Source organism: Aythya marila (assembly GCF_965140915.1).
Source record: "Aythya marila genome assembly, chromosome: 11".
NCBI lineage: Eukaryota > Metazoa > Chordata > Aves > Anseriformes > Anatidae > Aythya > Aythya marila.
Window position 1 is genome coordinate 4,511,810 of NC_139052.1, and position 15,914 is coordinate 4,527,723.

Consider the following 15,914-nt stretch of genomic DNA (forward strand, 5'->3'; position numbering starts at 1 on the left):
TATTGAAAAATAAAACAGCAGCCTCCCAAACAGTGAGGTGGAAGGAAAAACAAAAAGGCAAGATTTAGGTCAGTAGTTAAGCTAATACCTTTTTTAAGGTCTCGTTCAACACTCGGACACTCAAGATCACACTGGGGACAAAGCTCTAGTTCTCACGCTGCGCGGCCTCAAGAGCAGCGGAACCGCAGCAGGATTTCCACAGTCATACAGCCCCTCAGACAGAACGCAGCAGAAGTCGTGGACCTCACGGTGGATGAGGATGGTAAGTCATACTGCTCTGAGAAGTTCCTTCCTTTAAGGTGAGCTGAATTAATTGTATTAGTTGCATACTGTTTTGTGAAAAAGTCTGGTAGAATGTCAGAAAATCTTCTTGCAACTTTATTTTTCAAATTAAAAGTTCAGATATTTCAGTGGATCCTCCATGTCTAACTTTCTTTAAAAAGCTGACTTGAGTGTGAGTCTGAAAGGTGAGTCACCAGGCAGGAATTACAGACTAGGTTGGAACCACGGCTCTAAATCTATGTTTTTATTTCAGTACGGCGTTAGGAAAGGAAAATCTCATGGTAGTGCTTCGGAGTTATGACTCTTCTTTGGAGTACAAATGAATTAAAAAAAATATATATATATATGTATAGTAAAGCATGCTCGATTTCTGAAACTGTGACCTCTCATTGCCTCTTCGTGTTAAAACGTACTGGCACTTAAATGTATTCCTGCTGAAAATCATAAGAAAGATTTTCAATTATTATTGTTAGATGTTGCCAGAGGAAAGTCTTAAACTCATACGTGTTTTTGTTGGTGCTGCTGGTAGTCACTCTGAAGAATTTTTTGGGTACGCCCTGCTGTGAATGTTTAACAGAAGTTTTGCACTGTTACAGTTCCATCTCTGTATGAAAGTTGTATTATTCTTTAAGATGCTTTGATTTTTGGGGGTGATTTGGATGGTTTGGAATTTTTTGGTTTGTTGATGGTTTTAAAGGAAGAAGATAGGTTGATTTACAGCTTTTTTGTGCTTTATAGTTTTACTATGAAATATCCCAACAGCTCTATCATTGGAGAGGAAATAGCATTTATTGATGTAACTTACATGTACATGTGTCACATACAAACCATTGTGAAAATAGACACATTCTGAATTGAAACTGTTACAAGGCAAGGATGTACTTATTCCTAACTTTATGGATGTCTTCAAAGGTACCAGTATTAAAACTTGGCTACTTACATAAGTGTAAAAGGGTTATCTTCCCACTTACCTTTGTGAATTAACACCTGGGAAGTGCGTTTAAAAATATTTTTTTCTTAGCTAGCATTTTGAGATTGACCAAGCCTACTGGCTTTTATTTGTTTTATGTTTTTTGGGGGGTGGAGGGAGGTAGAGAGGGAACAGAACTGCTTGCATTATTGGTAACAAATCAAAACGGTAATAGGCTAGTAGGATGCTTGAGGCTAATAGAATAAGTTGCATGGCTGCAGGATTGCTTTTAGAATGCATTAGCATCCAGTCTCATGTACTATGTATTCACACACCAGTTTTAGGCTCTGTGTGTCCTGTTTCACGGATGGTTTTTTGCCTGAATTTAAACGTACTTCCCGAAAATACTTGCTTTAATTAAAATCAGAACGCCACATTTAAATTTAAAGGGATTTAAGCATAGATATCAAGTGATGTTTTTAATGTGATCATCTGGAAGACTGCAGAAAGGGAGATGCGCTTATTCCCTTCCGTGTTGAGTTGCTGATATACCTATTAGATTAGGAGAGAAATCTTGAAAACGAGTCATATTTTACTTCAAGACTTTGTGTAAGAGAAGCATTTGAACTATCTTAATGCTTTTTTATTATACCCATGCAGGCATTTTTTACTAAAAAAAAAAAAAAGCTGTTCTGTTTCTGATCTTACCTTTTATGGTATCTCTTATTCCTAGGCATGTCATTGCCTTGTCAGTAGTTAGAAATTTTAAACGTAGTCAAAGGCAGACTTTTTAAAACTGAATTTGAACTATGCCACCATTTATTTATCCTTTTAAAACTTTACTTGTTCACAGTTGTGTAGTAGAGAACAAAATCTATGAAGTGTGGTAAATTTTCTGTGGGTCCAACGAAATATATATGTATGTATGTATATTCTTCATAATCTGCAAAATGAACTTGAAGTCTCAAATACTGATTAATGAATCTGATTCTAGTCTCAACGTCTACTGAGACTAGAAACCAAGTTTATCTCACAGTGGTCTTTAAAAATGTACGTATAGAATAGCTGAAGCTTGTGAAGTAAAGTAGCTCATCTAGTTTAGATGTTATTATGATGTTCTTGGTTAGTTATCTAAAAACTTTCTTGTGCTTCGTAGGCCTTAAAAGATGGTAAGGGTAATACTTAATCTTAGAATACTTTGCCTTTGAATTTATAGAAAACTTCCGCAAATACGTTAGTAACTGTTTTCAGAACGTGGAAACTTTTTTCTTCCCCTGCTAGAGCCGACAGTTGTGCCAACCACATCAGCTAGGGTGGAGCCCCAGGTTGTGAGTTCTGGTTCCAGTAACAGTTCTAGTACGTCTACCTCAGAGCAGGCCTCTGATGCAGCTCCAAACGTCTCCACCAGCCAGCCCTCTGCAGCACCAGAGACGACTTCCAGTCTTCCGAATAGCAGCACTGCTGGTTCTTCAGCTGGAGGTACAGAATATGAGAGCTTTCTAAACTGTTGTATTGCCTGCCAGTACAAAGGAGATAGAGAAAGCTGATTAACCTCCTCTAGCTTAAGTAGCTTATGATCTTTTAGGACTGAAGATAGCAATAATAAGTTGAGATTGGTTAGATTGACTGTGTAAAGTTGAGAGGAAAGGAATCTGAAAACAGTGATCATTTTTGTCCCAAAGATGAATGAGGTGGTGCAGGAGCATTCTGTGCTTGCTTATTGGGAAGGTTCAATTATATCTGATCAATAACCATGCACTTAATTTCTGAGGAGGCAGAATATAGTTCACTGGGAGTGGAGTCCTCCATGGCAGTGTTGTAGGTTTTTTTTTTTTTATGTGTGTGGTATAAGGAAGTGAAAGATGTCAACCTGTAGATTGCTTCACTGGAAGCATGTCTATACAGACCTATAAGAGAGCTGTAAGTATGGGTAGCACTTGCAACATGTCTGAGATATGGGTGCTCTTTCACTTTCTGCAAGTCAGGTGATGTACAAAAAAAACCTGAGCTGACCACACTGACAAAGGAATTTGAGGATACTGGATCAAAATAGGTCTGTACATATTAGCCACAGGGACAGTGTTTTCTACTTCCCTGCTGATAATGTGTGTTAAACTACTGGAATAATAAAGCAAGTTTCAGTTCGTTTCCTCTAGTGGTTTTCATGTGTACATTCACTGAAACTGTTCGTGTTTGCTTCATTTGGCAGGCATGGCTAAATCCTCATTTTTTTTATCCAGTTTGTTTTGTTGTAGTCTGTATCTGTTTTCTGATCAGTTAATTATTTAATCATGAAGTACTGTTTTTTAAATTTCAGACTCTGCTTTATGGTGTCTGGCTTTACTAATTTCTTATACTTTAATGTTAACTTCTTTTAATTTAAAGATGATACGAGAAGAACTGCATCTAATACGACACTGGAAACTGGCCCTCCGGCCATGCCACGGTTACCATCTTGCTGCCCTCAGCATTCTCCATGTGGAGGATCTTCACAGAATCATCATGCACTGGGGCATCCGCATACAAGCTGCTTTCAGCAGCATGGCCACCACTTTCAACACCACCACCACCACCACCACAACCCTCACCCAGCTGTTCCGCTGTCTCCTTCGTTCAGTGACTCCAGCTGCCCTGTTGAAAGGCCTCCTCCAGTGCCTGCCCCTTGTGGAGCAAGCAGCAGTTCTGGCACCAGTTACCATGAGCAGGCACGTTTAATTTTTGTAACTATTCCTTTGTGATTTCAAGTTGTGTTATAGGTATGGAAGAATAGAATAGGATGCTGAATTGTGGGTTATTCTCATGTTCTGTAGCAGACACGATAAAAAGGAACTAAACAGAAAATTTGAGTTAGTTTGCATTTTTGTGTCCATATATTATGAGAGAAGTCATAACCTGACAAATAATCATTGACAGCTGACATTATCTTGATGACTATAAGGCTTATTTTATTTTGCTATTTAGTCAAAACAAACATAAATACCTTGGAATACACTTTGCAGATCATAGTTTTGTGCATAAGTGAGCTGCTTTAAGGGAAGAAAAATCAGTCTAAGGTTCAGTTTATAAAAAGAAAAGTTGCTTTTCTAAAGTCATTGCTTTTAAGACTTCCAAAGTAACTAAAAAACAGATCTAAAACAATACTGTTAAAAATCTAAGAACGTTACTGATAGTTCTACATGTTGTAAATTAAATTGGCACAATCTGGTGTATGTTTTAAGTGTAATACAGTAGACACAACTGAAAACACTAAAGTTTGTTGTTTGCCTGCAAATAATTCAAGGTGTGCAGCTCCCACAGACTTGATTTATCCATCGTAGCCTTGTTGTGTGTTTATATGGTACTGGTATAACTAATTCAGTCTCTTTTGTCAGATTCAAGAATTTAGGAATAAGAAATGTTAATCGTATCTAAGGAATGTTCCAGAACCAAGTCTTAAAACTTAAAAACCTGGATCCCAGATAGTATTTATTCGTATTTTAGCATATTATGTTTGAGGGTGACTTTGTTTTCAATGTCTGAAGAATTGCTTGAAAAAGAGGTGGTTTGTTTATGCAGCAGGCGTTGCCAGTAGACTTAAGCAGCAATGGCATAAGAAGTCATGGAAGTGGTGCTTTTCATGGAACGTCTGCTTTTGATCCCTGCTGTCCTGGTTCTTCATCTCGAACTGCGATTTATGGGCATCAGGCTGGTGCTGGCCCAAGCCAATCAATAACAATAGATGGGTATGGATCAAGTATGGTTGCACAGCCCCAGCCCCAACCTCCTCCTCAGGCATCGCTTTCTTCCTGCCGGCATTATATGCATTCTCCCTGTAAGTACTGATGATAAGTTCTGGATATCTGTGCGTTGGAACGGATGACAAAACAAACAAGAAAACAGCTTCCCTGACAACATATGAAAACTTTTACTGTCTGCTTACTTTGATTGTAAAAATGGCCTAGAAAAATGCATGCTAAGAAATGTATTTAAATGGTTAAGTTTATGTAGAGGAATTACATGTAACCAAGGGGAAATTAAAATATTTTCTTTTGGAAGAAGTCATTTTTGAGTGGCAGCTCTTAACATTCAAACTTCAAAAAAAAGTATTTACTACAAAAATATTTTTATCCTTTGTTTTTTAGTAACACCTTTTCGTTTTTTTCCTTATATCTTCCCCTTCCATATATCTCCAATGAGTTCTGCTTTAGCAGGCTCAGAGTTAACTAACTCGTTTGATGTGTTATGTCTACAAAATAGCGGACTTGAAGGGGAAAAAGAGTATTTAAAAACAACAAATGAAGTAAAATTTCTTACTATGTATATCCTTTTCAACATGCATCACAGATGCCTACTTTTTACCAACCTAAGAAAAAAGAGTAGTGGCTGCAGGAAGTGTGGGCTTGTAGGATGCATCACTGGAGTCATCTGAGAAGCTGAATATACACAAATTCCCATGTTGCCACTGTTTTATATTGGTATAACAACATCGAAGCACCTGTGTGAATATACTGATGTTTTTTATAAATTTCATCCAGAAACTACTATGGACAAGATCAAAAGTCTCTGTTTTCATTGCAGATGCTTCTTTGACCAGACCTCTTCACCATCAAGCTTCTGCATGTCCCCACTCTCATGGAAATCCTCCTCCGCAGCCACAACCTCCACCTCAAGTAGATTATGTTATTCCTCATCCAGTGCATCCCTTCCATCCTTCAATCTCCTCCCACGCATCTTCTCATCCTGTTCCACCTCCGCCACCAACTCATCCTTTAGCCAATGCAGCTGCTCCGATTCCACAGCATCTTCCGGCAGCACATCAGCCTATCTCCCATCACATCCCTGCAACAGCACCTCCAGCACAGAGGCTACATCCTCATGAAGTGATCCAGAGGATGGAGGTCCAGAGAAGAAGAATGATGCAACACCCAACGTATGTCACAAATGTACTCAGAACGTTATCTAAACATATAATTCGTTTCCCTCAGGTTTGTAAAATGTTGCATGTGGATCTCAAATTGTAATTGCATGGTTAGGAACTGTTAGCATTAAACCAAGTGTCTTTACATACCATCGCAGTTGAGTGAGCATTTAGACTGAACCTGTTCTTGTCACTACATTCATTGTTGCGTCCAGGTGAGGCAAGAAGTACAGTGAATTGGTTATGGAAGAGAAGTGAAGCTTTGTTTCTCTTGCCCATTAATTATCCTTCAGATAATAGGCAGGAATTCCTTTTCAAGCTGGACAGCCTAAAAAGTACATCATAAGCTCCTTCCATATGTTTCTTAAAAATGTCTTGTCTTTTGCATTGCTGATACTATTAAGATCCTTCTTATGTAACTAATGCTTTAAGATAAGATGGACTTCTCGTAAGAGATGGCTTACCAGGTTTAATGAAGATTTAATCTTAGATAAATGCCTAGCTTTACTACACCTTGGTCTTGAGAAGAGAAGAAACACTGAATAATGCCTATCAGAAGGTGACGGATATTGAGGTGTAGCTTTCTTGATACTGTTTAAGAGATACTGCTGTTGCTAAACTAGACGCTAGTATCAACAGAAATCAGGTCAGTACTGGCTTGGAATTCAATCAAAGCATAACTGAAGCTATTTTGTTTTGGAGATAATGCTTTTAGATATTCAAGAGCATTTCAAGCAAGAACTCCCTAGTTGTTTCTCCTAACATTTTTATATTAATTCTACCAGTACCTAATATAAAACAGATTTAGATGTTAATGCTGAAACAAAAATTTGCTTTAACCACAACTTCTTAAACAGTTTTCAGATACTTAAACAAAACCACAAAAGAACCCTATAGGTACTAACTCTGCTGACAGTGATACATGACATACATGACAGATCTGTGTTTTTCTGTAGGGAAGTCATATGTTTCTCTTCTTTCTCAGTCATGACAGTTTTGAACCTGGACCTGTTCTTTATCTGTTATGCAAATGGTATGACCTCAACACCCTGACTTCAGCATGCAAGGGTACTGGTTGTGTATGCCTGTGATTATGGAGTAGTATACAAAAATCAATTTTGGAACGCTCAAGCCAGGTCAAATGGGAGACTGAATTTCAAGCAAAAACAAAAGTGATAGCCATCTTACTTGTTCTAGAAACTTCGTGATAGCAGAATTCTGATTCCTTCAGTTCCTTGTTTCAACCTCTCAAGAGTTCTCAGGATGTTGTTTCATCCTTCATTTCTAGAAATAGTATATGGGATAGTCTTCCAGCTTGTATACCTTCTAGTGACACAGAACTCTTTCAAAATTGTAAGTAGAGAGTGGTTAGTATCCTTACTGTCATGTCTCAAACACTGGGTACAACTAAAACTTTCTTTGGATCTTGGGATTGGCAACAAAATGTGCAGAAGGCAGCATTTGATGGTGCATTGCGTTCATATACCATATAGTATTTATGTTTAAAATCTTTTTAAAAATATGTTGTTCCAGATTTTTCCCATAGTTAATGAACTGAACAGAGGTGAGACTAGGAATAGGTTCTGCTGTGATAATTGTATCCGTGTTGTGTTAGTTTCCTGCAGTGGTACGTACCATGTAACATAATTTATACAAGCTCAACAGATTTCTCTGAAGAAGCATCAGTTTGCATTGGTTAGAATAGTATGCTTTAAGTAACCTCTTATTTTTTTAGATGTATGTAGATTACAAAATGTAATCTGCTCTGTCTGGAAGTTTAAGGTGGGACTGAATGTGAAGGGAGTTTCCTGCTCTTAGTAAAATCCAAGTCTCTAGGCTGAATAATAATAATAAAATAATTCTGCTTTGAATGCAATGGAAATAAAAACACTAATCAATTTTTTTGTGGTAAGTGGAAGATGGTAAAGTAGCAGAAATCAGCCAGCAGGTTTTTTGCAAAGATTTTGTCCAAAACTGTAGTTGTTCTGTACCAGCTGGAATGGAAGGAACTGTTCTCTTATTACTTGAGCTATGATGCAAACGTGTTTCAAGGCAAATTACCTCTGATTAGTGTGCTTGTTTACCCCTAATAATTTCTGGTGGTATAATTTCACTGGAAATAAACTAAAAATCATTCACGGCAGTGCTACAGACTACATCCTTAATCGTGACATGACTATTATGTGCACTTTCATTGCTCTCCTCTTCTGCAGTTTGAGATTAGGATTAAACAGTGTCAGTCCCTTGATTGTATCTGTCAGGTAAAGACCAGATCGCGGTAGCTGACAGTGCTTGCAGTGTATCTCAGTATATTGCTATAAAGATAACTATTTGGTCAGTTTTGTGTTTGAGTCTGAAATTCTAGCTTTAGACATAAATTGAAATTAAAACAGCGTGGGGAGTGTTTTTTTTTTTCATTTTAACTTGTTCCAGTAATTCAGGCTGTAACATTGATGAATTTTACTTTCTCTACCCTAATAAATGTGTGGAATTAACTGTTGCTGTTTTGTTTTTAGACGTGCTCATGAGAGGCCTCCTCCGCATCCTCACAGAATGCACCCAAATTACGGTCATGGGCATCACATTCATGTGCCTCAGACAATGTCTTCCCATCCTCGACAAGCTCCAGAGAGGTCTGCCTGGTTAGTAATCAGATAACTATTTTAGTTCTTTGAGACTCAATGCAAAGGACCATAGCTGATAATGCAGGCTGTTTTTAAAAAACAAAAATAAAAAATGCTGTGTGCACCTGTAATTTAAAATTGGTATATCTTGATTTGGCTTTGAAACGTTGCTTTTAGCACTCCATATATGAAGCATATTTCTAGTTTTTTATCCATTGCTTCTTGAAAGTTGAGGATCACTGACAGTAGGTTGTTATTTCAAGAACTGATTTTTTAAAATAGGCAAGTAAAATATTGCTGAAGCCTATTCTTGTATTTTTTGTTTATAAAATAAGCTTGTAAATCAAATCCAGACTTTATCTACCTTATCATTATCTCGTATGTATGTATTAGCTTACTTGAAATTGCATCAGACCACTTGGGAAGATTAGGTTTAAGTTCTACTATGTATTTAATATCTGGAAAAAATTACTTCTGAGCCATCAGAGAAGAGGCTCCTGGGTTATGGCTTCTGTTCCCATAGTGCATGAACTAGTCAACACGATCAATATGTAGTTGTCTCTACTGATTTAATGTACTGGATCTTCATAGCTTACTTAAAAGCTGCTTTTAGTTATGGTAGGATTAAGAAGATTTTCAGCAAAGTTTACATATATTTAAAAAAGTATTAAGATAGTGTTGCTGTGGTTTATGCTGTCCAAAGCAGTGAAATTGTATCTAGGAGGCAAGATGTACCGTTACTGTAATGCTACTTTCATTCATGTGACAGGGAACTGGGAATTGAAGCTGGTGTGACTGCAGCTACTTACCCTCCAGGGCCCTTGCATCCTCACTTGGCCCACTACCACGCACCTCCTCGACTTCATCACTTGCAAATAGGGGCTCTTCCCCTAATGGTAAGGAGATGGCTTGTGAAAAATCACAATAATTGGTCATTGTAATTATTTTGTTTGTTAAGAAAATTATTTGGGGGATTAACGTATTTGATTAGGCATGTATACCTTGTTGTGAAAGGTATTGGTTTAACTAAAGAAAAAAATAATCCAGTGCTTTTGTGTTGTTCCCAGATAGAAAGCTACAAGAACAGACAGGCTCATATCTAATGAGAAAAAATAGTTTAGGACGCTAACATTTCTAACTTCAGCTCTTGTAAAATGAATCATATTTTAATTAAATTGTCATGTGCATTGCAATGCATTGACCCTCTGCATCTGATTTCTAAAACTTGTGCTCTTTAATGAGCTTTAGTTCGTTAAAGGTACCAGCTTTCCACCCAGCGCATAAGGATTGGCGCTGGTGCTTCACTTAACTTTAAGTTCCATATGTACAGCTGGAATTCTGTATAGAGATTTGGTTGGTTTTTCAGTAGTATTTGGTGTTCATCAACCTTATTCCACATGATAAAATAATATGATTTTGTAGCATGAAGTGTTACAAGCAGAATTAAGTGTGAGGGTTAGTCCCTTACTAAACACAATTTTTTAAATCTACAGTAGAAAAACAAGAATCTCTGTATCTTGTGACTTACACAGAATACTAGTTTTTGAAAGAATTTCTGTATGGTTATGTAAAAATATTCTTAACTTTCTTTCAAGACAATTCAAGACAGAAATGTAGTTGAACTGAGTAAGTGCACCATTTCTGTGTGGGTATTCTGTATGGCTAATCTGTTTCATTTAGCCCTCTAAAAGCTAGACAATCTAATCAAATGGTGGCCTCATCTAGAGACAGATGCTAAAACTGTAATTAAAAAAATCAACCTGCAAGTCTTGCCCATACAAGATTTCTGTATTAGAGGCCAGAACTGACATCTAGAGATTGGATTATAAATTTATAACTAATACTGTAATAGTGGTCTCTTTGTCGTCTGTTCTTAAACTGCTTGATCCTTGCTACTTATCTAATGTAATAATCCTCAGGTATCTCTGATCTCTGTAGGGTTGGTAATTCTTTGTTGCACAGCTTTCATAGTTACCATAGACCATTCAGTGCACTCTAATTCAGTATTTTAGCATAGACAATAAAATTATATAGCCTTCTCCATGAAAAAGGGCCCTTTAAATATGTCAGTGACCTGCAGTTGTGTTAGGAGGCAGCAAGTTAAATGTGTCTATTTTATCTCACTATCAGGGCTAGTTAAGTCAATTATGAGACTTATTTCCACTGTTGCTGTGGAGCTTCTAGAAACTTGAGAGGTGAGCTCATCCTTGTGTTAATGTGTTGAGAAACTTACCTGTATTTTAACTTTTGCAGGTGTGTGCATACATCAAAAATGATACACGAGAAGTAGTTGGGACCCCCCTTTTACTGTCTTGTTAGCAGTAGAATGGAAAAAAAAAAAAACCTTAGAGAATATTTAGAAGTATTTGATGAATGTCTGATAAGATACTTTGGGGAGTCTTGCCAAATAGCTGCTGTTAGTAACAGATATGTCAGATGAAGTAGGATTCTTTAACTCTACAAAAACTTGCGCATGTGTTTGTGTAGGGCTATCTGGTCCTTATAAGTCAGTCATGAATCTCTGGATGAAGTGGAATTCAAGCTGTGTATGTCAGGTTTTTGTACTCATTGTCCTGACAAGGCATTTTGCAGTGTACGGACATCTGGAAGGAATAATTCCTTGAAAGTTTGGGATCTGTTTTGAACCCTGCTGAAATCAGGTTGAGTGTTAGGCTTTGAAGCAGTGGTGTTTTGAGTCATATGAAATGTATGCAGATTACATGCACTAGAAGAAAATAAAGGCAGGTTAAAGCACTGCTAGCAGTTGTATACAGAAGGGGCTCAAAGCGCTTTGATGGTTCTGCCCCTTCAAAGGTGGTAATGAAAGCCAAAGTTTTCTTTATTTATACGTACGTGAGAATATAGGAGATTGGTCAGCAAAAATGACTACTGAACATGGAGCAAATCTGTGAAGTTTATGTAAAAAAAAAAAAAAAAAATTTGAATCTTAACCAAAAGTGCCATTTTTTTATTAAAGAACAACAGATGCGACTGCTTCTGTCATCAGGGTCTTTTCATTGTAACTTTAGGAACTGGGGCAGGGAAGGAGAGGCTGAACTATAGTTGAAGGCCCTCTGCTAAGTTTAGTTAATGTTATGAGGAGCGCTTTCTTTTTCAGAAAACAGGGTGTACTGAGCAGCAGTTTGCAAGTTCATTAGCTGTGTTCTTGATGCAGGTGTCATAAACTGTTGATGTTCTGGTTTTTGTTTGTTTTTAAAAAGTCTTTTGAAGTAACTTATGCAGTAGCTCAGCTGAAAATCGGTTGTGTTTAATATACTTTCCAAAAATGGTGAATTGCCTGGTAGGCAGTGTGCTTTTTTTTGGGGAGTTACAAAAAACTCTTGGAAGCTAATGTCTGATGTAAAGGGCATAATGGATTGTTAGGGCTAAAATGACATCAGTACTCTGATGTATCAATTTCAGATCTTAATCGGATGCAGGTAATCTAATTTTAATCTGGTCTACTCAAACAGACTTGCAATTTCAGTCCTCAGCAAGACAAGATCAGGATGCATTAGGGGATAGGAGTAGCATTCAGCAGCTCTGCCAGTCCAAATAGAAAAGATTTTGTTTCCCTCACCCTCTTATTAGCTTGGTGGAGGCAATTTTCACTTGTTTAAGTGTTGCTTCAGGAGGAATCCTAGATTAAAAGCAGTTTAAAGAACACTTCTTTCATGCCTACCTAGACAAGGATTAGTCTACTTCCCTCCTTGAGTTAATGCAATTACTTTGATCATTGTGACTCTGCCTGAGAGTAGTGTGTGTTCCCATCATTATTATTTCAGTGCCTTGCATATGGTGAGGGAAAAAAGCTCCTGTCAAAGCGATTTTTTGTGATGGATTCATTCTGCACAGCAAACTTGAACGTTTTTCAGAGGAATCAACTAAAGATCTATGTGTCACATAAATAATGCAGCACCATATGAGAGAGACAGGAGATATAGGCTGTATATGTGCCGCTGTAGTGTAGTTGAAGGTGGATGTTAGGTTTGAAATAGATTTTCATTAACTGCAACAGATTTAACTGTTTTTCAAATAGGAAAAATGGAACTGTGTAATACAACTGATCCTTTTTTTCTCCCATATAAACATGAATTCATGTTTGCTTGCTTTTTAAGAGATTATGGACCACTGAAGAGCATTTATTTTATGTTCCCCTTTGGCACAGATAGACCTAGGTCTTTAGCTATGCAACATATGTTAATTGTTCTTTCCCACAGCGTCTCTCTGAAAATTGCAACTTTTCCTTGTTTGAATTTGACTTATTTAAGAAAATTGATCAGCTTTATTTTTTCAAGTATTGACATGGATTAAAGCAGTTAACTGGATAAGTGTACTGTTAAGATCCTTAATGAGAACCGTTGAATGGAAGGCTGGGATGGGGAAGATAAATAGTACAATGCAATGGAAAAATCACTGGTGGCAGCGGAAAGGCAGAAAAATCCTGGAAATACGGAAGGTGTTGAAAACAGGATAGCAAGGAAAGCTATATCTTTCTTGTAGGCTATTTCAAACTGTTTCAGAATGATTGTGTTGTAACTAGTTCAGACTTCAGCTTGAACTTCTGAGTCACTGTACATTTTTGTTGGTAGTAGGAAACATCGTAAGGAAGTGCAAAACCAGAAACAAGTGATCCTTTGTTTTACAGGAAACACAGTTCTTGGCAAGCATGGACTGAACTTTGCAGATTCAGAGTATATTGCTTTAAATTGTATATTATTATTTGACTATATCAAAAAAAAAAGTAAGTTACTTAACATAGGCTGGCATTATCTGTCTTTTCTTTCTTCTGCAGTTTCAAAACTTACTGAAAGTGCACTTTCATCTGTGCTTAACTTTCTTGAAGCTGTTTCAAGAGAGCAGAAATCTTCTGTTTGCAGTTGGTGACAGTTAAATGGGTAGTAGTTAGGCTATTGTCTCTTGGGCATTATTGTTCCTTTGCCCATTGTTGCTTGTAGGCACAAATGTAATCAGTTAAAATTTTGCTGTGTTAGCACACTGCTTATTCTGCAGGCATAAAAGCTATTTTGTTCTTACAAAGATGGCTGTTTCAAGATAGTGTTTTTACTTGGCCAGAAATGTAACCTGCTCTTCAAGAATATTGCATAAAAGAGCCTGTATGTGCCATGTTCAGATAGTTGTACAGAGGTGCTATGTTTCCCATCAGGCTAATGTGAAGGCATGTTTAGTACTGTGAAAATATATCATGTCCCACCCAGCGTTTGTTGTGTAAATTCAGTTGTTTGTTGCAATATGTGCTCTGAGAAACTCTTGCTTTTGTGGTGGTGTTAGTAGGTTTCTCAAATAGCTTTTAGTAGCAGAACTCACTCTAGCTGGGGGACTGACTGGCTACATGTCGCTCCAGTTGGTAACCTCTGACCTTTGAGGCAATGTCAAGTGTAATTTCTGCATCTGCTAGCGAAATAAAGTTGTTTAGAAACTTTTGCTATTCATGTCAGCTTTTAGCTACTAGACGGGATTTGAAAAACATAGAAAGGTACTGTATTGGTCTGTTAATGATATGTGAGTAACTTTGTCTAGACCTGTGGCTCCTTACGGTGCATTAACTCAGTTTTACACCCTTTATATGTTAAGAATTTGCTGAAAATCATGGAAATCATACAAGTATCCAACTTAAAGGATAATATCTGAGATGTCTAACTTGGTGACAGACTCACAAAATTAATTTTGAGCTGTGACATACAGCAGCAGGGGCATTACTAGCTGACAGCACAGAAAGGAAGATAGCACTTCTAAAATACATTACAGTATTTCCAAATGAATTGCTTCTTACAGTCCTTACATCAGTACACTCTCCATGTTGAAAGTAAATTGAATCCACTGATCATCTTGTTTTTCTCACCTTTTTATTAAAAAAACAAATTGCTACTGTTAAGTTTCTGACCAAAAGGCAGCACCATTATTTACTTGTCTTGTGGTAGCCAAAATGCAACTAAGAAGCTCTGCTATGAAGGTGATCCGTCGTATTTTAACTACCTTTCTGCTCTCCTGTATGAAAGCACTGGTGTTTGAAGTGCCTGCAGGGTAGTAAATCTCTGAACACTGGTAATTTGTTCACTGCTTGTATCTCTTAATATGCAAGGAAGTCAGTGGATGCTTGAACATACAGCGTATGTAGAGATGTCTATGACGTTAGATGATCAGATTTATTCAAGTGTTACTTTTATCTGCCTCTAAATGTGAAGGGTGTCTAAAGATGTTCAGTTTTCTTGAGTAAGGTAAGGAAATTGGTTGTTTTTCTGGGCTGAATGTTAGCCTTGTTTCTTCCGTGGTACTAAAAACTTATATTTGAGAATCTACAACGAGTTTTTCTGGTAACTTCATGCATAGTCTTAGTGTGTTTGTTTACAAATACAGGTAGATATCTAGGGCGTGGTTATACAAAGCAGGTTGAGACTTTGAGAGCTGGCAAGTGATGCCAAGAAATAGGTAATGCATATCTGGAGAGTTGATAATAGAGGATCTAGTCTCACTTCTGTTTCGTTCCCAGTTATATTCAGAGAGCTCAGAGTGGTGATAAGCTGTCGGTTATAATAGTGTATTCAAGCTGAGGAGTATAAATAAGTGATTCAATAAAAGCAAAAGGATCTTAAATTTTACAAAGTGAACAGTAAAATTCTGGCACTGTTCTGAATAGGTTTAACTTAACATCTGCTGTTTGAATAGGTACCAGACATGGCGGGCTATCCTCACATCCGTTACATTTCATCGGGATTGGATGGAACATCATTCAGAGGCCCTTTCAGGGGCAATTTTGAGGTTTGTAATAGATTAAAACTAGATCAATGCCAAAATATGTCATGAGGGAATACGGGGAGGGTGTATGGTAGAGCTAGTTTTATATGTAGATGTAAAAGAATCATAAAGAAAATATTGTTAATTCATAGAATGTCCTCACTGGCGTGGACTGGGAATAGATGCTGAAAGTATCTTGAGTCAGTCAAGAAAAGGTGCTGTGGATAACACAGGTTTAGGTGGTTATTAACTGACAGTACATTTTGGTCTTCTTCCCCTAAGTAGGATGTAGTATTCACGTGTCTCTGAATATCTGTGCCAGAATCCTCCTAGTGAGGGTGAAACTTGGCAGTTTTGACAGTGCTGTCCTGTTTATTATGTAGTGCGGGAGTTGAAGCTGTTTTTGTTTTTTAAATGTAATAATAAAATATCAGATGCAGAGAGT

General features: G+C 37.4%; 1 protein-coding gene across 8 annotated transcripts in view; it reads left to right on the top strand.

Moving 5' to 3' along the window:
* Positions 1–15,914, top strand: part of RNF111 (ring finger protein 111) — a gene marked incomplete at its 5' end in the record, with an annotated part of 51,731 nt that overhangs the window by 29,933 nt on the left and 5,884 nt on the right. For 4 of the 8 annotated variants that reach the window (XM_082768671.1, XM_082768673.1, XM_082768678.1 and 1 more), the window contains 8 exons: positions 99–262; positions 2,474–2,671; positions 3,578–3,897; positions 4,748–5,003; positions 5,750–6,101; positions 8,606–8,731; positions 9,483–9,609; positions 15,401–15,493. In XM_082768671.1, coding sequence (XP_082624797.1) covers positions 99–262; positions 2,474–2,671; positions 3,578–3,897; positions 4,748–5,003; positions 5,750–6,101; positions 8,606–8,731; positions 9,483–9,609; positions 15,401–15,493 — 1,636 coding nt within the window. The remainder of the gene's footprint in view (positions 1–98; positions 263–2,473; positions 2,672–3,577; positions 3,898–4,747; positions 5,004–5,749; positions 6,102–8,605; positions 8,732–9,482; positions 9,610–15,400; positions 15,494–15,914) is intronic. The other 4 variants (XM_082768672.1, XM_082768674.1, XM_082768675.1 and 1 more) reach the window with 2 other exon arrangements.